This window comes from Oratosquilla oratoria, unplaced genomic scaffold (assembly GCF_046742065.1).
Source record: "Oratosquilla oratoria isolate Oo_2021 unplaced genomic scaffold, ASM4674206v1 SCAFFOLD275, whole genome shotgun sequence".
Lineage (NCBI taxonomy): Eukaryota > Metazoa > Arthropoda > Malacostraca > Stomatopoda > Squillidae > Oratosquilla > Oratosquilla oratoria.
In genome coordinates, this window is record NW_027467626.1 from 24,067 (window position 1) to 47,825 (window position 23,759).

General features: G+C 37.4%; 1 protein-coding gene across 3 annotated transcripts; it reads left to right on the forward strand.

Annotated features, from left to right (window-relative positions):
- The first annotated feature begins 1,807 nt into the window (after nucleotides 1-1,807).
- Nucleotides 1,808-23,759, forward strand: Ak3 (Adenylate kinase 3). Of its 3 annotated transcripts, XM_076181457.1 has the most exons (5): nucleotides 5,078-5,108; nucleotides 5,370-5,426; nucleotides 20,646-20,815; nucleotides 21,302-21,424; nucleotides 21,584-23,759. In XM_076181457.1, the coding sequence occupies exons 1-5, from the start codon at nucleotides 5,093-5,095 to the stop codon at nucleotides 21,809-21,811; spliced, it is 594 nt and encodes a 197-aa protein (XP_076037572.1). In that variant the 5' UTR covers nucleotides 5,078-5,092; the 3' UTR covers nucleotides 21,812-23,759. The 3 variants fall into 3 exon arrangements, with proteins under 3 accessions (XP_076037570.1, XP_076037572.1, XP_076037571.1); XM_076181455.1 differs by lacking the exons at nucleotides 5,078-5,108; nucleotides 5,370-5,426 and adding an exon at nucleotides 1,808-2,103; XM_076181456.1 differs by lacking the exon at nucleotides 5,078-5,108 and having other exon boundaries at nucleotides 5,279-5,426.

Sequence of the window (23,759 nt, forward strand, 5' to 3'; positions counted from 1 at the left end):
AGAAGTAATCAAAGGGGTCAAAGGCTTTAACAAGGGTGATGCATACAAGATCATCATATCAAGACAACAAGACAGGACTCGTCATGATATATTTAAGTGGGAGAAATTTAGGTTTAAGGAGTAAATGGGCAAAAATTGGTTAGCCAACAGAGTGGTTAACGAATGAAATAGATTAAGCAACTGGTTGTCGTTAAAGAAGATTAGATAACTTTATAGAGATAACAGGGGGTAAGAGACATGAAACTGCCTAGTGTAGGCCTTATGGTCTCTTGTAGTCTCCCCCATTCTTGTGTTTTTATGTTCTTATGTAGTAGTTATAGCGGTTGTAGTAGTGGCAGAGCAAAATCTTTATATTTCCATAAGAATTTTGAACAAGCTATTGCTTGAAGGGTTAAGAGTAGGTTGTGAAGGAAGGAAGAAGAGAAGGAGAGGACTTGAAGTGTGAAAAGAGTAGGGGAGAGGTAATGGAGAGGGTGGAGGAGGGGAGGGAGAGGAGTAGGTATGGAGGGTGAGTGGAGAGGAGTGAGAGTAGACGGGGGGAGGGGAAGACGGCAAGGGATGGGGATGCTAAATATGACATCATGGTCGAGTGATGATATTGTAATAAAAAATAAAAAAAATTCAGTGATTCGTGAGGCGACCATTGAGGAACTTAAGCATTAAAATTACAGCCATTATATAACCCCAATTAGTAGCTACGGGTGTGAAATGTTGATATTGTCAAAGGTGATGGAGACAGAGTTTAAGGAGTACAGGGAGATGAATGGAGAAAGACACGAAAATAGTCAATTGGGTGAAATATTATTGGCATGAAATATATTGTGCAAAGTTAGCTAGTAAGGATGGTAGGAGATGGAGTAACTGTGTTAACTAGAATCCGCAATGTTTACGGTAAGCATGGGAGAAGCAACCAGATAGGTGGAGTGAGACGATATTGATAAATATGCAGGAGTAACGTGGCGATTTATGCGAGAGGTCGTTGTGGAGAAGGAAAATTCAAGTGGCTGAGAAACGGCGGTCACCAAGATGTCCCCGCGTAGTCTCTGACTGATTTGTGGACTACGCTGCTGTGACCAAGGTCACGACCGCAGTACTAGCAGTCTGGCGAGTCGAGGGGCAGGCGAAGTTGCCCAGTGCCCACGGACCATCTAACCAAATAGGAAATAAAACAGGTGCCTGGGTACCTGGAATGCATTTATTGACAGCCTATGTAACTCAGTACGTATATGTAAAAATGTAAAAGGAGATGATTAATTACAATAAATAGATAAATTAATACATAAATATAATAAGAAAAGAAACCGCAAGGTAGAGCAGACTATCTAATTGACGAATCAGTGTTAGAAAAAAATTAATATGTTATGTCAAGTTCTCTCGTTCTTTGGTGAATCGATCCAAAACCAAAAACAGTCAACTAATATCAAGTGCGATACTCCAAACTGCAAACGGAATTTTCTTTGCGTGTTCTGTATCACGAACTCAATTACCAGTATACTCTGTGACATGTGAGGATTTGAGGAGAGTTTCGTTGCATGGAAACACCGGTTCTTCCTTATGATTAGGGATAGTTGTAGCGAAGACTAGGAGTCTACGTCTGAATCATTCTTAAAGACCAAACGAAAACTAATGAAAACAGTACAACATACATTTGGTGCTTCTCGGTTTCATTGCTAGTAAACAAATTATTACCATTAAACAAAAACAGAAGCAAAAAAGATGAATACTATTCTGAAAAAGTCACAGACAATGCACATAATTTATAATGAATGTGAAAAATTTCGGCAATGTCATGTGAACATTCCCTTATCACTACATAAAATATAGAGCTAATGGCAACTGTGACACCCAGGTGGTACAACTCGGCCATCGACAGACTCGGCACTCTCGCTGTCGTAGGCAGGAGGCTGGGGAATTGGTCGATATAATTTTGCACACAAGAGGCCTACAACGCCACTATGGCAGCCCCACGCATGTTCAAACTTTGCCTATTAGGTGCTCCTGGATCTGGAAAGGGGACAATTGCTTCTCGCATTGCTAGAGATTTCAAGTTGAAGCATCTGGCCAGTGGAGATTTACTACGTGCTCAAGTTCTATCTAAGACAGGTATCTTCCAAGATTATTATCTTTATCATGTTTAACATTAGGTACATCATTCAGCGCCTCATATCCTAAAAACATTCGGGTGCTCTATAAAGAGCTGTGGAACCCTTACGACTGTATAAGCACGAGAATAAGCAACTTGTCATTGTTAGCTCTACTTGTCAATGTGATGCGGTCGCTTGCCACGCACTTGTTTCATGTTATAATGTCATTACTTGTAGTCATATTCGTGAGGTATGATGTTTTATGTGAGGTTATTGTGTTATGAAATCAGATCCATCACTGGTGTCTTAATTAGTTTGAGAAATGAATGTTAAATATACAAACAAACCCGGCATCCAACCCGGTGTAAAGGGATTCGTTCCTAAGGTCGTTCAAGAATATGAGGTCTATATAGACTAACTTTCGATAACAGTCGTCTATTTATTTTTCATTCCTACAACCGCAAGTATTGTCCAGTTAGCCAAATGTAGATAGCGATGAGATTTTCACAAAATAAAACTTTATTCAATGTCTCAAATTGAGTATAATTATATTTGGTGATTCCAGCATGTAAATAGGAAACCAGTGTCAAACAATTAAAATTAAATTTCTATTTAAAAAGTATGCGAGGATATACAGAGAAATAACCCTTTCTTTTAGTATAAGCATATAGGCCCTTGGACAAATAAATGATAAGTGATTAGCATATGATCCCATATCATAGTGATGTGAGCAGGGCAGTGTTGATTGTTTTGTTGCATGATCACAACAAAAGTAGCAACTATCATACTGTAGATGATTTACTGATAGATGTTCTAGTGAGCCTGTGACTGGAATATTCTTGTCCACACTAATATTACAGATTAGATGGCATCATATGTGGTGGATGTTTTTCTTTATTAGTTTATAACTATTTTTGTGTCTGGTTTTTCCAAAAACTATCCCAATGTGCTTCAAATCTCCAAAGTGTTGACACTACCCATGCAGGCAATTCATTTCAGTTGTCACACAGTGTGGGAATGAATATCTTTTAAGGTTCAGATTTGCTCTGTGCCTATAAAATCCTCGTTTCCTCACGTATTGCTGTCTTCCTGCAATATTCCACATGTGTAGTCCTCTTCATATATACCAGTGATAATCTTGAAAGCCATTTCACCATGGTATCTTTAAATGTCATTAATGGCAGATCTAACTTCTTCAGCCCTGTTAGCCCTAGAATCATCCTTGTAGCCCTTCTTTGAACACGGTCTTTTATAACGTGTGGATTCCATATCTGACTGGCATACTGTAGATATGGCTGAACTAAAGCAATGTGAAGACAAAGTGGTTTGTTTCAAATGTACACAAAATTCAGATGATTCCTATGATATTGTTTGGCTTGTTGACTTTTTTAGCAAAATGATGAGAAAACTTGAAAATCATTATCACAGGCTTAACATTCTGTGACGTAATGATATGTATAATAAAATAATTTTCTTATCACTGCCTTGGGTTGAAAGATATATTGTGTTGAAGGATGGGAGGAAGGGCCTTCCTTGAAGGATTTAGGAATGAATGCCTTTACATTATTGGTCTTGGGAAGAGTCAAAGCAGATACTGATCTGAGTACAAGTACTTGCCTGGCAGGATCTCTGCTGAACCCATAGAGGCATTGAAGAAATTAAGTGAGGTAAATGTGCAATATACAAACTTTGCATTACCAACCAAATTAATTATGAAGAGAGATTAGATAACAATCCTTAGAAATATCCCAAACTCTTTCATTCATATATTTAGCAGAAAAAAGTTGGGCCCTTAAGAGCTACTGATGAAACTTTACTGATGACCCCAAGGTTATTGCTGATACCTTTGCTAATGCAACTCCGCTCCAGGTTTTTAATGGTACCCTTTGTGACATTCCTATATCAGTTGAGGATGGTTAACACCTGGTTTGCCTAAATGGTTCTACAGCCATTGGACCTGATATATTTCACCTTCAGTTTCTTTGGGCTTGTGTAGCTGTGCTTACTGTCTCCATAGATTGTTCACAGACTGATGAATCCTGTGAGTTCTACCTCTGGATGATGTAAAACTATGGAGATGGCTGATAACCAAGGAACTAATGACCTATTTAGCAGAACAATATACAAGAGTGATTTGGTGTCTGCCCAATCAGATCAACTGATGATCAATTACTATTGATGTATAATAAGATCTCTTTCCACTTAAGGGCTTGTCTGCTCATCTATGTGATTTTTTTTTTTTATTATTCCAAGGCATTTGATATAGTAAATCATTTATCACTACTTAAACAGTAATGGAGGGGAAGTTTCTTGGTTGGATTTCCCAGGTTCTTATTAGCAGGAAATGTCAGTAAGAATGAATGGCAACTAGAGTAGTTGGAGACATATTTAGAGTGGAATACCCCATTCAGTACAGGGGCCTGTATTGTTTCTGATCAACCATGTAACAGTTAACTTATGCAACTTTATCATGACATGTCATGGAACTGCTCCCAGAAGTATTTTGGAAACCAGGTGGTGAACTCCAGGAGAATATTAATATATTAAAAGATACCTCAGCTTCTTGGGGACTTAAATTTAACATTTCTAAATGCCATATGTTGTAATTTACAAGTAGGCAAAAAGTTTTCAGGGAACCCTTCCTTATGCCTCAGTTCTTCTTAAAGGGGTAAACAATAAAAGTCACATATATATATATAGTGACATGGTTATGATTGTAGATGTTGACTTGCATGTCCAGTCTACAGTGAGCAAAGCCAGTACTGTATTACGATACCAAATCTTTTGAATTCCACAGTGTGTCATGAACATATACAGTAATACATTTATGACACATATATAACCCATTTTAGAGTATGATTCCAGTGTCTGGAACACTGAATACTACTGACCTTACAAAACTAGAATCTCTACAGAGAAGTTGGATGAGACATAGATGGACTAGGTATCAAGACATGGAGAAAGATTGATGGCACTTTTACTATTTTCAGTGAAAGGAAGACTTCTAAATGCTATCATTACCTGGTAAATATTGCCTCAATAGAATTTAGGAGATTTTTCAGTGTACCTCATATTGTGTTTTGGAACTCTATTGGATAATGTAGTCCTGATTATTAACCTGAAGGAATTAAAATTCTCCTTGGCAATTTTTTTTTGTGAATCTCATTATTTTGAATGGTTTTCCTAGTAATTTCTGTCAACTGCAGTTGATGCACAATTCCAGTCCTTCATTAAAAGACTTTTTTCCATTCAATATTTACTATCAATCCTGGATTGGCGCATCAGCAGAGTACGCGTTTCCCCCTAATGGCAGGTTGGGAAATGCCAAGGTGAGAGACTCAGGTGAGAATTTATATTATTTTCTATTCTGATCTTGCATGTATCTTTTTCTTACTAATAGGATTCGTAGATGAACAAATTAGTCTGGCTTATCCCATTGTTATTTATTTTATTTTATTTATTTTTTATCTTTATTTTTCCAGTAATCATTTTTCTTAAGGGTGTGTTTTTTTTAAGAAATCAGTAAATAATCAGAAACGGGCAATAATAACTGTTAGCTTTTTTGTATAATGAAATTTGTAATTTGCCAGAATTATGGCATCATTTTTGTCCTTTAATAATAAATTACCATGATTAACTTAACCTAATATAAAGCATCCTTTATCTGGGTCTCTGTGCTCTTCCTTGATCTTGAAACAAGGGATCAGAGCAGGTAGGTACTATGTATGCATTGTGGTGAAGAACATAAAGATCTTATTTTCTCAAAAGGTAGATGTGATTTATTTATTTATTTTATTCATTTATTTATTTTTTCTATCAAGGAAAAAAATAGATCTTATTTTCTCAAAAGTTAGATAATGTGATTTATTTATTTATATATTTTATTCATTTATTTATTTTTTTCTATCAAGGAAAAAAATAGACCTCTTAAGAGTAAAGAGTTGAAGCTGATTGCTTACCATAAAAAAGACTGCACCTCCAGTTTGTATAGAAGTGTAGGATTTGTCAATATAGCATGGTTGAATTTATAAAATGAAAATGACAGGACACACAAATGTCACTCGTGTTTGGTTGCACATTAAGGCATTTACACATATTCCATGACAGTTTGTTTTTGTTAAGTTTTTGAAACACCATCTAGGGTATTGGCTGGATGGTATTGTGAGGTATAAAGCTGTTCAGTAGCATGCAGCTGATACTTCAGGGGAGAGAGATTGGAAGAAATGGATAGCTTTAGATACTTGGGGGCACATGTAGCAGGAAAGGGAGGAGTGGAGGTGGAGGTAAAATGTAGATTGAGAGAAGTAAGTGCCTTGGGGGAATAAAAAGTGAAATGAGAAATAGACATTTGGGAATGGAAGTTAAGAGGAGATTATACAAAGGTGATTATGTTGATAGGACTGTATAGGGCAGAAATATGGAACATAAGAAAGGAAGATTATGTGTTTGAGATGAAATATCTAAGAAGTATGGTAGGGATAACTAGGCTGGATAGTGTGAGAAAGGAGATGAGGAAGAGAGTGGGAGTGGAAAGGGATTTGGGAGATAGGGTTGATGAAAAAGTATTGGGATTGTTTGAGCATATGGGAGAAATGAGTGAAGAAAGGTTAGTAAAAAAAAGTGTGAAAGGCAGAGGTGGATGGAGTGAATAGGAGGGGCTGACTGAGGATGAGATGGATGGATGTGGTAAAAGGGGCATTGAGAAAGAGGGAAATGTCTGTTGAGGAAGAAAGGAAGGTAGGGGTGATTCGAGAATGGTTGTGTATGGATCATGCAGTGATGCAAGTTAGGGAGTAGGTGGGGGATGGGGGGTTAAGGGTGGTTATGTGTGAATATTTTGACACAGCCCAAAGGGATTTCTCCCCTTCTCTTTTTCTGCATGAGGGGACAGGGGGGTTGCTGATTAAATGAAATGGCCTTGCTGTGGATGTGCTGTGTCGTGTTGAATTGCTTCTGACCCAGGGCAATTGGTGAAACACAGGGATGACTAGTCTTCCAGGAGGAGCCAAGGAAAGAAAGAGACAGGGAGGATTGGTGAATGGAATAGGAGTGGAGTGTAAAGGGATGAAATGAGTGGTAGTGGATTTTTGCCTTTTGATTTTGGCTACCTCCTTTGTAAGGGGGAAAATGCCCTGGGTGTGTGTATGGATTTATATATATATATACATATACATACATATATATATATATATATATTCATAGTGTAAATGGGCAGGAGGTTTTCCCTCAAGCATACTTCATTAAAATGAATGGCAAGCTTGTTATGACAGAGCTTCTTGTCGTATTTTTCTCTCTTTCTTAGAGTGATCTTGCCTTCTGTAGGCAGTAACCTTAATAAATCTCCGTATGTCATGTTGTGGAATAACATACATAATCTATAAATAAGCCAAAACGCGTTTTCACACCTCTTGGTGCTTCCTCAGTGGCAGGTACGAATCTAAGGGCTGGGCTGGTGTGTGTGGGTATATATGGGACAGGCTTATTTATAGATTATGTATGTTATTCCACAACATGACATACGGAGATTTATTAAGGTTACTGCCTACAGAAGGCAAGATCACTCTAAGAAAGAGAGAAAAATACGACAAGAAGCTCTGTCATAACAAGCTTGCCATTCATTTTAATGATATATATATATATATATATATATACACAGGGTGACACAGAAAATGGGAACTTTTGAAAAACTCAATAAAAATAGAAAGGAACAAAAAATTGACAGCAATTGAACCATTACAACTTGCCTTTTAAGAGACCATAATTCAATTTATCAATGTTTTGATGGTGTCCTCCTGTATGCATGCATTCTTCCAATCTGCTGTTGAGGTTATCCATTGTTTGCTGCAACATCTCAGCTGTGATACCACAAATTTATCATGAATTCTTTGTTTTTAGTTCATCCATTGCCCTTGAGCAAGTTGTGTAGACCCGACTCTTCAGGTAGCCCCATGAGAAAAGATCACAAACGGACAAAGCTGGTGATCTTGGGGGCCAGGGAATGTCACCAAATCTTGAGATGACATGGTTACCAAATAATTCTTGCATAGCTGCCATTGATTGCCTTACAGTGCATGATGTTGCACCATTCTGTTGAAACCAGGCTTTGAGAAGTTGTGGAAAATTGTTCAGTGCAGGTTTAACAAAAGATTGCAACATTACAACTTACCGATCCTCTTTTCATTTTTGAAAAAGTAAGGGTCGATGATTCCATGTGACAAAACTACACACCATACTGTTGCCTTGCTGACATGTAACAGGCATTCATGAACTTCTGTAGGGTTGCTGTTTTCCCAATAACAATAGTTCTGCTTATTCGTGTAACCTGTGAGATGAAAATGGGCCCCATCTGACATCCACTGCTTGTCCAGAAATTCATTGTCTTTGTTTATGTTTGTCATAACTTGCTGACAGAATTGTACCAGCAACTGGTGATCATTCTCCTTCAGTTGTTGTACAATCTGCAGCTTGAATGGATGAAATTTTAAATCAAAATGGAGAATTTGGCAAACACACACTGGGGATACACTGAACCCAGCAGCTTGCTTACGAACTGAACACCGTAAGCTCTGTAAGACTGAAATGTGTACAGCTTCAATATTTTGTGGAGTATGAGCACTTCTCAGTCATCTTGTTGGTTTCTTTTTTAGAGCAGATTCAGTCTCTTCAAAGATTTTAATCCAAGTTTTTATTGTGTGTTTCGAAGGAATCAACCATGATGTCCTAAGTTGAAAAAATGTCAGAACTCCCTCTGCACACCTTTGAAACTATAATTATTTTTGTAAAACATTGTTATGGTGAAAGTATGCTGTTGACTGTTCCAATGCTCCATGATTACTAATTGGCGAGAGTGTTTACAGCTCAAGGTCCCTGTTCTGCAGTGTTGCCAACTGTACATGGCGGCCACTATACATTTTAAAGGTTACGTGTTTTTGTATGTCACCCTGTATATATGTATATATAATGTATATATTACATGATATATGTATATATATATTATACATGTGTATATATATATATATATATATATATATACACACACACACATGAGGTCTGTTAAAAAAATACGGGGACTGTTTGAATTGCAGCTCCAGTTGGTTCCACTTGGTGTCGCAAGGTTTACACAGATCAGCTGATTACAATGCCATTTCCTGAATGCAGATATCTTTATTTGTGTATTAGCTACGCATTTTTTTGTGAAATGCGATTTTTTCATATGGCAGATTTCAGAATGAATGATGTGAAGGAGCAATGAGTTGTGAAATTTTGTGTTCAACTTAGAAAATCTGCGACTGAAACTTTTGCTATGCTTAATATGGCTTACGGTGATGTTGCTATGAAGCATATGGCATGTTTCAAGTGGCATGAGTGTTTTAAGGATGGTCGACAGTCCATTGAAGATGATGAGCATCCTGGATGTCTTTCCACCTCAACCAACAACCCACACATCGACAAAATCAATATCCTGGTGCAGGCAAATTAACATCTTGACTGTCAGGGAGCTTGCTGGAGAGTGTGGGATATCAGTTGGATCTTGTTGCAAGATTTTGACAAAAAGATTGAAGATGCACTGAGTTGCTGCAAAATTTGTGCCACACCTGATGACAGACAAACAAAAAGCCCATTGCGTCCAGGTTTGTCAGGAACTGCTTGATTATTCAGAAGATGAAACTTCTTGTCCAGGATCATAACAGGTGATGAATCATGGGTTTGTGGTTTTGACATTGAAACGAAGGTCCAATCATCCCAGTGGATAGTGAAACACCCCCCAGACCCAAAAAAGCTCACCAAGTTTGATCCAGGGTCAAGGAGATGCTGACAGTTTTCCTCGAGTACCTCCCTGAAGGCTCCACAGTGAACCAGACTTACCACACTGAAGTTCTGAAACATCTGAGGGACGCCATCTGTTGCAAAACGCCAGAAATGTGGAGGAGTGGCGTCTGGTTTTTCCATCACGACAACGCTCCAGCCCATTCACCCCGCAGAACTCGTGAGTTTTTGGCCAAACACTTGATCACTGCTCTTCCCCACCCCCCTACTCACCTGACCTTGCTCCTTGCAATTTTATATATATATATATATATATATATACATATACATATACATATATATATGTGTATATATATATATACATATATATACATATATATATATGTATATATATATATATACATATATATATGTATATATATATATATATATATATGTATATATGTATATATATGTATATATATGCGCTCCTCTACTTACGTTCATTCGTTTTACGTTTTTTCGATTTTACGTTTGAACTGACTGTAAAAAAATTGTAAAAAAAAAAAAAAGTGAATTTTTTAGTTTAGCGCGCTCTCCGTAGTTCAAACGATACTTACGCATGACGCTGCGTCCATTGTTTACATTACACAAACGACAGACTGAAAGTGCCTTGCCTCCTCCTCCTCCTCCTCCCCTCCTCCACCATCTCAATTTATGTTGCTTGAATTTAATTTATTTGAAATTAATGTTATTATTTTACAATGTTATGTGTATAATTAATGATTTAGGGGTGTTTTGTAAGATACGGTAATAGAATTTACGGATGTATAGTACAGTAACAACTTACGTTCATTTTCAACTTACGTTCGGCCGTTCGGAAGGTAACTAAAACGTAAGTTGAGGAGCGTCTGTATATATATATATATACATATACAGACGCTCCTCAACTTACGTTTTAGTTACGTTCCGAACGTAACTTGAAAATGAACATAAGTTGTTACTGTACGTTCCAGTACTGTATGACCGTTCATACTGTACTATACATCCATAAATTCTATTACCGTATCTTATAAAACACCCCTAAATAATTATAAACATAACATTGTAAAATAATAACATTAATTTCAAATAAATTGAATTCAAGCAACATAAAGTGAGATGGTGGAGGGGAGGAGGAGGAGGAGGAGGCGGCAATGCACGTTCAGTCTGTCGTTTGTGCCATGTATACAATGGACGCAGCGTCATGCGTAAGTATAGTTTGAACGTCTTGTACTACGGAGAGCGTGCTAAACTAAAAAATTCACTTTTTTTTTTTTTACAATTTTTTTTTTTACAGTCAGTTCAAACATAAAATAGAAAGAAAAAAAACGTAAAACGAATGAACGTAAGTAGAGGAGCGTCTGTATATATATATATATATATATATATATATATATATATATATACATATACATATATATATATATACATAGAAACATTAATTTTGTGATGCATGATCGTCCCAGTCTAAATCCAAATTGCCTTGGATTTAGTACATTGTTTTTTTCCAAATGCCTTACCCATCTAATTTGGATTATTCTTTCACAAATTTTAGCTATCGTACTTAAGAGAGACCGGTCTATAGTTAGTAGGGTCTTCCTTGTTTCCCCCTTTATATATTGGTACTACATTTGCTCTTTTCTAATCTTCTGACACTTTTCCTTCTTTCAGTGAACTGCTTATTAGACTTGTATTTTGACTGTTAGTTCATTCCTGCATTCTCTCAAAATCCAGTTTGCCATTTTCATCTGGTCCATGTGATTCCTTCTCTGTCGATGGTTTTCCAGAGGGGTTTATTTCTTGCTGTTTCCTCCCAATTGTTGAAGTCTGTGTTACATTTTTTTAGATTTGCTTTGAGGATGTCCTTAAAATGTTTCTTCTGGCCCCCCCTTGTACGCTTGCCATCCGTGAGTGGAGTAGAAGATCTGCTTGGGAAGGCGGTCGTCAGACATTCTCACTACGTGGTCACTCCACCTGAGTTGTGTCTTGGTGATACAGGCTTCAATACTGGTAGTTTTTGCTTCTTGCACTACACTTAAGTTGGTCCTTTTGTCTTCCCAGCTGATGTTAAGGATCTTCCGAAGACAGCGTTGGTGGAAATTTTCAAGTGTTTTCAGGTGGTGACGATAAGGAGTCCAACTCTCAGACACGTAGAGGAGCGTTGGGATAACAACGGCTCTGTAAGCCATGAGTTTTGTGCCCTTTTGGATGTCCCTATCCCCAAAGACTCTTGTTTGGAGCTTGCCAAAGGCAGTTCCTGCGCTCTTCAGACGGTGTTGAATTTCATCACAGGCTGGCTTCAGACCAACGCGAAGCACAACTGACATGATTTTTACTCTGCGCCAGCTGCAAGAAAAATGTAAGCAACACCAACCGCTTTACATGGCTTTCATCGACCTTTCCAAAGCTTTCGACCGTGTCTCAAGAGAGCTTCTTTGGGATGTCCTTGCCACATATGGATGCCCTGATAAGTTAATTCCCATTCTCCGACTCCATGACAATATGCTCGCCAGAGTCCTGAACAACGGGAACAGCTCTGAGCCCTTCAAAGTCACCTCTGGAGTAAAGCAAGGTTGTGTGATAGCACCAACTCTCTTTACCATTTTCATTGCAGCAATTTTGCATATCATACGAGATGACCTTTCACCTGGCATTGAAATCTCATACTGTACAGATGGTAAACTACTTAATCTTGCTCGCCTCAAAAGCAAGACAAAAACTATAACAAAAAGCCTGTTGGAATTCCAATATGCTGACGACAATGTGTGTGTATATATATATATATATATATATATATATATATATATATATATATATATATATATATATAAGAGGCATGTTTTTTAAGTACCGTTTTGAAATAAGAATTAAACAAATAGATTTTTCGTAACATGAAAGCCTGTACTGTAATCTACTTTTCACCTTAATTACGGAATCATCTGACCTTGTTTAAGTTTGTGAGTATTTGAAATGCCTCCTCTGATTTAGGATGCCGCCAACTATGAAATACGCACTGTGATTCGTTTTCTTACTGCTAAAGGTGTGAAAGCAGCTGAAATTAATCGTCAGATCAGTGAAGTGTATGGAGAAAACATGAGTGATGGGATGGTGCGGAAATGGGTGAGAGCTTTTAAAGATGGACGTACAAATGTGCATGATATATATATCAATATATATATAATAATATAATATATGTGTGTGTGTACATATATTTATGTCATTATGACATTTGGAAATAAACCCTCCTACTGGGATTCGAACCCTCGCCTGAGCGGCATGCTTTTTATAAGACAAAGACCGATGGTACGGTCTTCGTCTTGTAAAAAGCAAGCCGCTCAGGCGAGGGTTCGAATCCCAGTAGGAGAGTTTAGACACATATAGACACGTGTGTGTGTGTGTGTATATATATATATATATATATATATATATATATATATACACACACACACACACAAGGTTTTCATGATCAAACTGGATGTTATATTTTCACTGTTCATCATCCAGAATTATTTATACTGCATAAAGTAATAAAGGTGAGTAATAATCAAATAATGCAGAATAGATATCTATCAAATATATAAACATTATAATTATAAATGTTCGGTCTGGACGAACAGCTGATTGCTGATGAAACAAGACCCACCACGTCATCCGTATTGTTTTGTTGAATGGGTCGAGGCTCCGTTTCATGCATTCAAACGGTGCCAAACGGCCGACCTTGTTCGTGCCAGCACTATGGCTTTGGTATGTCAAGATCGCAGGCGAGTTTGTGCATTACCCTGTTGTCATTTTCGCACCTAGCTTCTGTACCAGCTTTGCAATGGATGTTTGCGCACGTTTCTTGGTATGTTGTTCTTTAATCATTGGTTATCCAGTAAATTTTATGTTCACTATTTTCCAGAAGATGGGGTGAATGGAGATGGGTTGTGTATATTTGATGCTGTGATGCATGAGGGGGAGTGGGTGGGGGATGGGGGGTGAGGAAGTATGTATGAGAAAAAATTTGACGCAGCCCGAAGGGATTTCTCCCCGTTTTCTCCTTTTATGGATGGGGGGACGGAGAGGGGGATTGCCGAATTAATGAAGCGGCCTTGCTGTGGATGTGCTGTGTCTTGCGACACTGCTTCTGACCCAGGGCAGTGGACAGGATGCAGGGATGACCCGTCATCCAGGAGGTGCCAAGATAAGAGGGAGGGAGGAGGGTGGACGGGAGTGGAATATATATGAAATGGAATGGGTGTGAGTGTTGTCTATGCCTTTTTCTTTTTTGACTACCCCCCCCCCCCGTGTAAGGGGGAAAAAGCCTTTGGTATATGTATGTATATATTTTCCAGACATACTGTGCATTTAGTTATCGATTCTGTACAGTTATTTTGATTGTCTTACTGCTTTGCACTGTAATGTACGCATGCGTGTATTTTCGGAAATGCAATATACACGAGTTTAGCGTTTCGCCATTATTTTGGCTCGCATACTGTAAACCCGTGATCGACAGTTATTTCCTTGGTGAGGGCACGGAGCTTAAATCTAGGTCAATCTTTCGGCATTGCACCGCGTGCGCGCGCACACACACACACACACACACACACACACACACACACACACACACACACACACACACACACACACACACACACACACACACACACACACACATACCTTTGAGGGTAGGTACGAAAAATTGGAGAATAGATAGGACCTGATAAGCGTTGTTCCAATCCTGTATATTACAGTCGGGTAAGTAAACGCGCATGCGCAGATGTGCTAGACATACCCGTAGTTTATCGGACCAGCAAGCCGCGCGCGCGCATGTGTAGTATACAAGAAAATAGCTTTTCTTGCATTATTCTAATTCTCCAACTGTCACACCGAGGTTTGAGAGTAAATGTACAAGAATTGCTGATGCTGGTAGTTTGGATATAGGGGGAATGGTGAGAGGTTGGAGGAAGTTAGTAATTTGTAATTGGGGTTTAATGTTTCAGAGAGGAGTTGAGGTGAATGTGAATACTTTGCAAACAAGGCAGTAATTGTCTGGGTAGCATGAGAATTTATGAGAAATAGGTATTTGGGGGTGAATGCAAAGGGTTGTATGAAGGAGTGATTGTATTCACGGCATTGTATGGAGCAGACTTAGAATATAAGGAATTCGGAAAGGAATGGTGAATGTTTTTGAGATAAAGCGTACCCCTTTTCTGTTCTCTCTCTCCCTCCCCCCCCTCTCCATCCTCCCCGACTCCCAAATGAGTGACTCCATAAATTCTTTACAGTAATTACAGTTTTAAGTCGCACCCCTACTGACCAACACGCCTCATTGTGTTATGATTGTAGACCAATTTCCACCTAGATATTATGTAACCGCTTTCTCTTTATTTAAATGATGGTAAGTCTAGTACTCCCCGTTATCTCGTGCAATTCAGCTGCAAGGCTGGCCAGGTAGTTCCTTTGTATTCTCCATCTTATAGCCTGCACTTATACACCACTGCATATGTCTAGGATGTCTTTGCCATTCTGTATTTATTTATATTCAACTTGCTCATCTCTAGTGAAAAAAAATGTTTATGATAGTTAGTGTACGTATCTCGACCACAGTCCTGTCCATTTGTTTGGCGGGGTTGGAAGGTGGAAATAACATTCACAGATCACCCTTTGCTTTTTGCCTCTTCCCAGTGAATAATTCACAGATGGTCTCGCTGAGCTTTTGTCGGTTTCCAAATTCAATTTAATTCTTCAGTTTTATCCCCAGGCATATACTGTATATATATATATATATATATATATATATATATATATATATATATATATATATATATATATATATATATATATATATAGCAACTTCTAGTCTTCCTCATATTTTGTCCGTCTCGTGATCATAGCATCTATAAACACAAAACTTACCGCCCATGTTATTTACGCGTGTTTGTTACAGAAACGTATGACGTATATTTTCTAACCAATAACCAAGAAAATCCTCCCAGTTTAAGTCTTCAGTGGGCCCCATCTAGTATAACATAAATTTGGAGCGTGTTGAGTTGGTTGTGGTATTCAGGTAAACATTTCATAAAAAAAAATGCAGTCGCACTATTTTGGTCAGCAATCCCGATTTTTTTTTTTTTTTTGTCCCAATATGTATAACTCGACCTGGAAAAATATCGTAAACTAGTTCATTTCGTCTTCCGACCGTCAGAGCTAGAGCTATTTCGATACGAACAAAATTAGATAAATGTTGATGAACGTATAAATCAAGCACACTTGAAGGTCAAAGGCAAAAGTGACTGCGCAAGGTCGGTGATGCTACAGAACGTGGTGGCATGCCAAAACACCGAATCAGACGTGCAGACATCATAGGCCACCGACCGAAGAATTTGTCAGACGCCATATATTCTGATACTGGGTGATCATCCCTTTCTCTAGTAAGGGATAATTGAAGTCAAATAAAATTACACTAGTAAAGAAAAAAAAAAGTAACAAGATTGTTACCATCCTAAATGCTATACTTTTATTCAAATAGAACACACACGAACAGATAAGTGGAGACTTGCATTGCATAGTTAATAATGGCGAATGTATCACGGCAAAAAAATGCTTTGGCTAATGTGCACAAACGACAATGAAAAATTAACCGCTCGTAAATATTGACCCGTGCGTCCCCTCTACGGGCCAAAAAACATTGCTTTTCATCCGCCCGTCTAGAGGGGTTCTGTGTATTGAAAGAAAATATTCGAGCTAAAATCTCTAGACAAGCCATTTGGCCTGTTGGTACAATCAGATGTAAATATCAGAATGGCGTGATTGTGATGAGAGACAGAGAGAGAAAGAAGAGACAAAAAATGAAGAAGAGTGATGGCAAATATTTCGTGGGTTTAACCAGCGTCTCTGTCTGATAGGATAATAACGCCGATGAGAGTCATTGAAGCGATAGAGAAGAGGGTAGAATATTAATTATTAGCATTTTTCGCTGTGTGGAAAGTAGTCTCTGAAATTCAAAAGAATGCTGTACAACTCGGATTCTTAGGGTGTCACTAAGTTCAGTAATTTAAAGTGTAGACAGACAGTATAGAAACTATCTGCAAGAATATGATCAATGCAGAAAATAACATCACCTTCAACAAAATATGAATTCAGTAATGCTGACGGATGAAAGAAACGGAGGGATGGAGAGGATAGGAAGGGAATAATAGCGTAGGGAGGGGGAGAAAAAGAGAAAGGAGAAATGTGTGAGATGAGGAGACAGAAGGGGAAGGGAGTGAGGTAGAAAGAAAAAAGGGATGGGAGGAGAGAAGAGGGAGGGAGAGGTTAAATCGGGGTCAGTTGATGGCAAAATAAACAAACGCTGACAATAACTTCAAGCACTCATGATCACGTAGTGTTCGCATGCACATGAACTGGTTATACACAGTAAACCCAGTTTGTTGTATTGGATAGGGACCGTTACCGTCGCAGGTCTTTGAATAGAGACATTTAGTTTATGTCATCGTGTGGAATATGTGACTAGCCAGTCACAGTCCAGTATCAGAAAAAATATATATAGCCGCGAGTGTTAATTTCATAACATTTAATTTTTGAAGATTTTAACTTGTTTTGTGGTATTGAGAAACTGTTGGTTAGATGGGTTTTTGTATTTAATAAGGTAGCTATTAGTACATGAGTGAGTATGAGTTGGTGGTTACAGGGTGGTTGTAGCTTCATTTCAGTGAAAACAACCCGTTTTGCAGAATGTCCCAAGGTGCATACTTTTGCACAAATTAAGAAATGCACCTGGACATAGTGAACTTCACAATATTATACAGTCTTTTTGAGGAAACTTTCCCATTACCCATTAATTTGGTTTCACTTGTTCACCATATTCTGACACACACACACACACACACACACACACACACACACAGAGGGCAAAGGTAATGCTGAATTGATCATGATAAAAGTCGAAGGCAAGAATATGAAAAGTAGAAAGTTTGTGGTGACTTATGTGCCTCCAAAAACAAGCGCTTGGAAAGAAATCGAACATACAAAAATGCTAGATGATACAAGAAAATCACTCAATGAGATACTAATGGGTAAGGGTAATCTGGTAGTTATGGGGGACTTCAATTGCAAAGAAATTTGTTGGGACAGCATGACAGTGCAAGGAGGAGATGACTCGTGGGGCAATGTACTGCTAGATATGACCATGGAGTACACAATGACCCAATGGTTCCGTGAAAACACAAGGTACAGAAATAATGAAGAGCCATCGAAACTAGATCTAATATTTACAACAGAGCCTGAAATAGTGCATAAAGTCCAGTATGAGACACCAATTGGAAAGAGTGACCATGTACTCATCGAAACTATACTAAAGGAAGAAATGGACATAGAGAGGAACGAAAAGCATAGGAAAGGAAGACTGAGGTACAACAAAACAGACTTTACAAAACTAAAGACATTCTTCCGGAATGCAAACTGGGAAATATTTTACAGGGAAGAAACAACAGTGGAAGAGAAATGGAATATATTGATGGAAAACTACAATGAAGGGGTAAACAGGCATGTACCAAGACAAAAGCGAGAGAGAGAGTACATTAAATGTTGGTTCAACAAAAGATGCAGTGAGGCAAAAGACAGAAGGGACAAAGCTTGGAAAAAGTGGAGAAAAGAAAAAAAACAAAGCAAATGGCAAATTTATGTTAACTATAGAAATGAGTGTGTTAATGTGAGAAGAGAGGAGAAAAGGAACCATGAGAAGGATATTATAGACAAATGCAAAGAGCAACCCAAACTATTCTATCGGTATGTGAATGGTAAACTTAAAAACAAACAGGAATTGGTGAAACTATGCCAAGGAAACATAGAATACACAGAAGATTTAGAGATGGCCGAAGTCATGAACAATCACTTTAAATCTGTTTTCACCAGAGAGAAAATACCAAATTGTGACATAGATAAAAACAAGAAATCTCCCCTCATGAATGAGTTTACAGCATCACTAAAGGAAATATCAGAACATTTATCAAGGCTGGATGTCAGAAAATCACATGGCCCGGACGGTATTGCAAATTGGATTCTAAAGGAGTGCAAAGAAGAACTAACAGACAAAATACACATCTTAATAAACAGCTCACTCAAAGAAGGAAAGATACCCGAGGACTGGAAAAACGCTAACATTGTACCAATACACAAAGGAGGAAACAAAGAAGAACCCACCAACTATAGGCCAGTATCACTAACAAGCACCATAGCCAAAATTTGTGAGAAAATAATCAAGAATAGATGGGTAAAACATCTGGAAGACAATGACATATTAAACCCAAGACAATTCGGATTCAGACAAGGAAGATCATGCTCCACAAACTTAATATGCTTTTACTCAAGACTAATAGACATAGTGCAAGAAAGAAATGGATGGGCTGATTGTGCATTCCTAGACTTGCAAAAAGCCTTTGACAAAGTACCACACAGAAAACTACTAAAAAAGCTGGAACACATAGGAGGAATACAGGGAAACCTACTAAAATGGATAGAGGACTTTCTGACTGGTAGAAAGATGAGAGTAGTGCTCAGAGAAAAATATTCAGACTGGAAAGAGGTGATCAGTGGAGTACCGCAAGGATCTGTGCTGGCACCAATAATGTTTGCTATCTATATGAATGACATGGATGAGGACGTGAACTGCTACATGAGCTTCTTTGCCGATGACGCCAAACTGCTAAGGAAAATAGAAACTGATGAGGACTGTGAAGCACTGCAAGAAGACCTAAATAGGGTATGGAACTGGAGTCAGAAATGGGAAGTGGACTTTAATACTAAGAAGTGTAGCATAATGGAGTTTGGAAAAAGCAAAAACAGAATATCAGGAAAATATACAATTGGAACCAAAGAAGTAAAGAAAGTAGGATCCGAAAAAGATTTGGGAGTAATTATCACAAACGACTTGTCCTATGATATACAGATTAACAAAATTGTCGGGGAGACTTACAACTTGCTAAGATCAATAAAAGTGGCGTTTACATACTTGGACGAAGACATGATGAAAAAAATATTGGTTACATTGATAAGGCCTAGATTAGAGTATGCAGCGACATTGTGGTCCCCCAGTACCAAAAAGAATATAAAGAAAATAGAAAGAATCCAAAGAGCAGCTACAAAAATGGCACCTGCACTTGCAAACCTATCATACGAGGAGAGATTGGCTAAACTGGAGTTACCGACACTGGAGCAAAGAAGAGAGAGAGGTGACCTATTGACCATCTACAGAATCATGAAAGGCACAGAGGTACTCGATAGTGAGAACTTACTTAACTGGGACAAAAGAAACACAAGAGGACATGGAAAGAAAATAAAAAACATAGCTATAGAAGAGAACTGAAGAAAAACAGTTTTCCTCATAGAGTTTTGGACACTTGGAACAAACTGGACAATGGAATAGTATGCGCAAAAACCATTCATGAGTTTAAAAACAAACTAGACACTGCAAGATACAAAGGCGGGACATCACGAGCATAGCTCCCCTTCCCGCAAAATACAACTAGGTAAAAATACAACTAGGTAAATACACACACACACACACACACACATATTATATATATATATATATATATATATATATATATATATATATATATATATATATATATATATGTATATTTTCAATTGTATTGTGTATTTTATGGACAACTGTTATGGATGTCTTTTTCCTGTTTTCATACAGTTTACCTGTGACAGGGTATTGAAAAAGATAAATGAATAAGATTATAATAATTCCTAATGATAAATCATTTGTGTTGAAATTTGCAGAGTTAGGGAATTCTGCCAACCAATTTATGCAAGCTGGAAAACTTGTGCCAGATGAATTGGTAGTGGGGCTCATGTTAGCAGAATTGACCAAAGTCCGCACAACCCCATGGATCCTGGACGGGTTCCCACGTACTAGAGAACAAGCAGAAGTCTTGCATAAGGAGGAAAAGGTAAGAGTTTGTGATCAAAGGAATTTCTGGCTTTTGTTTTATCTCAATTTATTTTATTTTATTTTATTCTATTTTTTAATCCTTTGTAATTTGTTCTCTTCACAGCTGCTTTGTCGTTTTATTCTTTCTATTTATTTTGTTTTCACATTTTCAAGCATTAATTGGTTGTAGTGTAGTATATTAATTTTAATTTAGTACATATTCCTGTCACTTAAACATAATATATGTTTGTCCTTGTATTTTGACACTAGTTTTGTTTCTTCAGTGAATTGAATTAACTCACAGCTTTAGTATAAAGTATTGTAGAATTGCAGCTATTTGTATTGTTTGTTATATAGATATGAAATGTAAACAATGTCTCTTGTCACTTTAGAATACACCAAAAATAGATATTCACTATTACTAGCATTTCCTGAGTAGGTTTATGTGATGTGAGTTACTTAGCCAAGTCCTGATAATTCCTTGACCTTGCATGGGCTTTTATAGCTTGACTTCGTTGTTAGTCTTGAAGTCCCTGATGATGTCATCATTGACCGAATCAAAGGCAGGTGGACACACCTTCCATCTGGCAGAATTTATCACACCGAATTCAAACCACCAGAAGTGCCAGTGAGTAGCCTAAGTAGCCTTGTATATGGATATTTTCTGAAGCTCTTCCATACAATCAGATTTCAAATACTTTGTCATTTTTTTGTATGTGTATGAATAGATCTTTCACTTGCAGTGAAAAAAATATAGTTTTGATTTTATCTAGTGTATGAATTTCAGGGCAAGGATGATATAACAGGAGATGATCTTGTACAACGGGAGGATGACAAGCCAGAGTCTGTCAGGAAGCGCCTTGAAATGTACAGAGCAAAGACCCACCCTCTTAAAGAATTCTATGATGTGCTCGGCATACTACGTGTATTCCATGGCACCGAGTCCAATGTCATATATCCCCGAGTGCATAACTTCCTGAAGGATTTAATCCCAGCTTATGGAGGGCCTTTCTAATTGAAGAATGAAGGCTGTGTTCATGGTATCTGGTGTATAACATTCTACAGGTTCTTTGCTTACATCTGATCTGTTTATTTGTTTGCTATGTTAAATATTGTTCTCATTTTTCATTTCCAACCTTCATGATTTTCCATCCTATCACTTCAGAAACATTCCTTAAAGAGCTTTGAAATTAAAGGAAACATACTCAGCATTGCTGACTTCTCTTGGATAATGGTCAGGTACCATTATTGTTGTCACATAATCTATTGATGGTGCAAATGGGAGCTTTGTCATAGAGAATTTTTATGTTAATGTTTGTGTAAACAATTTTGGTATTTGTTGGTAGGAATTCACACAATAGGTTAGTAAGAAAAAGTGTGCGGTTTCATGTTATACTTGTATATGGTTATTTTAATCTCCATTTTATGATACGGGAAGAAAAATAGAATTCCTCAGTATAGGAAAGAATCCAGGTTATAGGACCAAGGTTTGAAAGGCAAGTATACACAAGTTGCATGCAAATTTAATGTGAGCCAATGTTTCTTGATTATGCATGTTTAATTTCCATTGCTAAGTATGCACAACATTTTATTTTTTTTATGCACTATTTACCTTGCTTCCATACTAACCCAACACCTCCCTAACTAATCCATTCTTACCACCATATTATGTAGTCCCATTATGACCCTTGGTCTTGGCATAATGTTGTCCTCAAAAGGAGTGCTGTTGAAGTATCAGTGAAGATAACACAGTGGAGTTCTTAGTACTTTTGGTCTGGTCAGCAACAGTTTAATGCTGCCCAAATGTTATGGAAAGATGTTATAGACTAATATGTTGGGGTCTTGTGTAAGGAACTTTGAATCATCTGCACAAAAAAAGAAAAAGGAAAAAAAAAACTAAAAAGCAAGATTCTATATTTACCTGAAGCTCATATGCACTCATGTATGCAGTCCTCAGGTTGCTGAAACTGGTGCCTTATGATAGATGTTTACAAATTGTTTTTCATTCCAAGCATTAATGTTGATAGTATTGTTAATTTTGTTGGAAGCAATTTATATTGTAGTAGAGGTATTAATGTGTTAAGTGAAAATTGAAAGTCTAATTGTAAAGTGTATTTTGTGTAATTGTTATAAACTTGTCAATTCTATAATATGAAATGATTGTTAACTTATGTAATTGTGCAATATAGTATTTTGAATTCTATCACAATACACATGGTCTTTCTACATGAAGACTACACTGGTTATATATTTGTGTTATGTTGAAAGTTAATTCCCTTAAAAAGCATTGTAAAGAAGAGAGATGAATTAATTTGCATTGGATCTCTCTCTGATATGGGTATGGCTAGTTATGTGTGACAGTGGTTGTGGATGCAAAAATAGTACTGATCTGTGTTAATGAACGTCTTCCTGGCATATTTTTTTTATCATACTGGTAATAGAAAAGTTGCCCTTACATGGTATTTTACTGATCATGAAATTGCTCAGTGGAACAAAAAGAAAATGTATCATAATGATTTAATGTTGGCACAAGACAATAGATGAAGGAATTAGATAAATACTCTAGGGTGTTGGGGCTCTAGCTTTCTTGTTATTAATCTTTGAATTCCTAAAAATAGTTTTGTTGTGTTAATGAAATATGGTATTCAACTAAAAGAACTGGTCAACTTTTTACCATTTATGGGAAGGACCCTGCCTATAACTTGTTTGAATAGGGTAAAAGTAAAAAAAAAACAGCAAAGGTGTTTCATGCATTAGATGTTATAGTAAATTTTATGGTACTTTATGTTGGGTAGGGAGTGTGGAAACAGTTCTAATAATGAAGTTTGTACTTATAAGTATAAAGACAGAAATCAAACTACTGGACATGTCCTGATATTGCCTTGAAGGTTATTGATAAGTGCTGTGTAGTACAAATGTCAGTGTAATATGAACACCAGATATAACATGACATTTTGGGATAA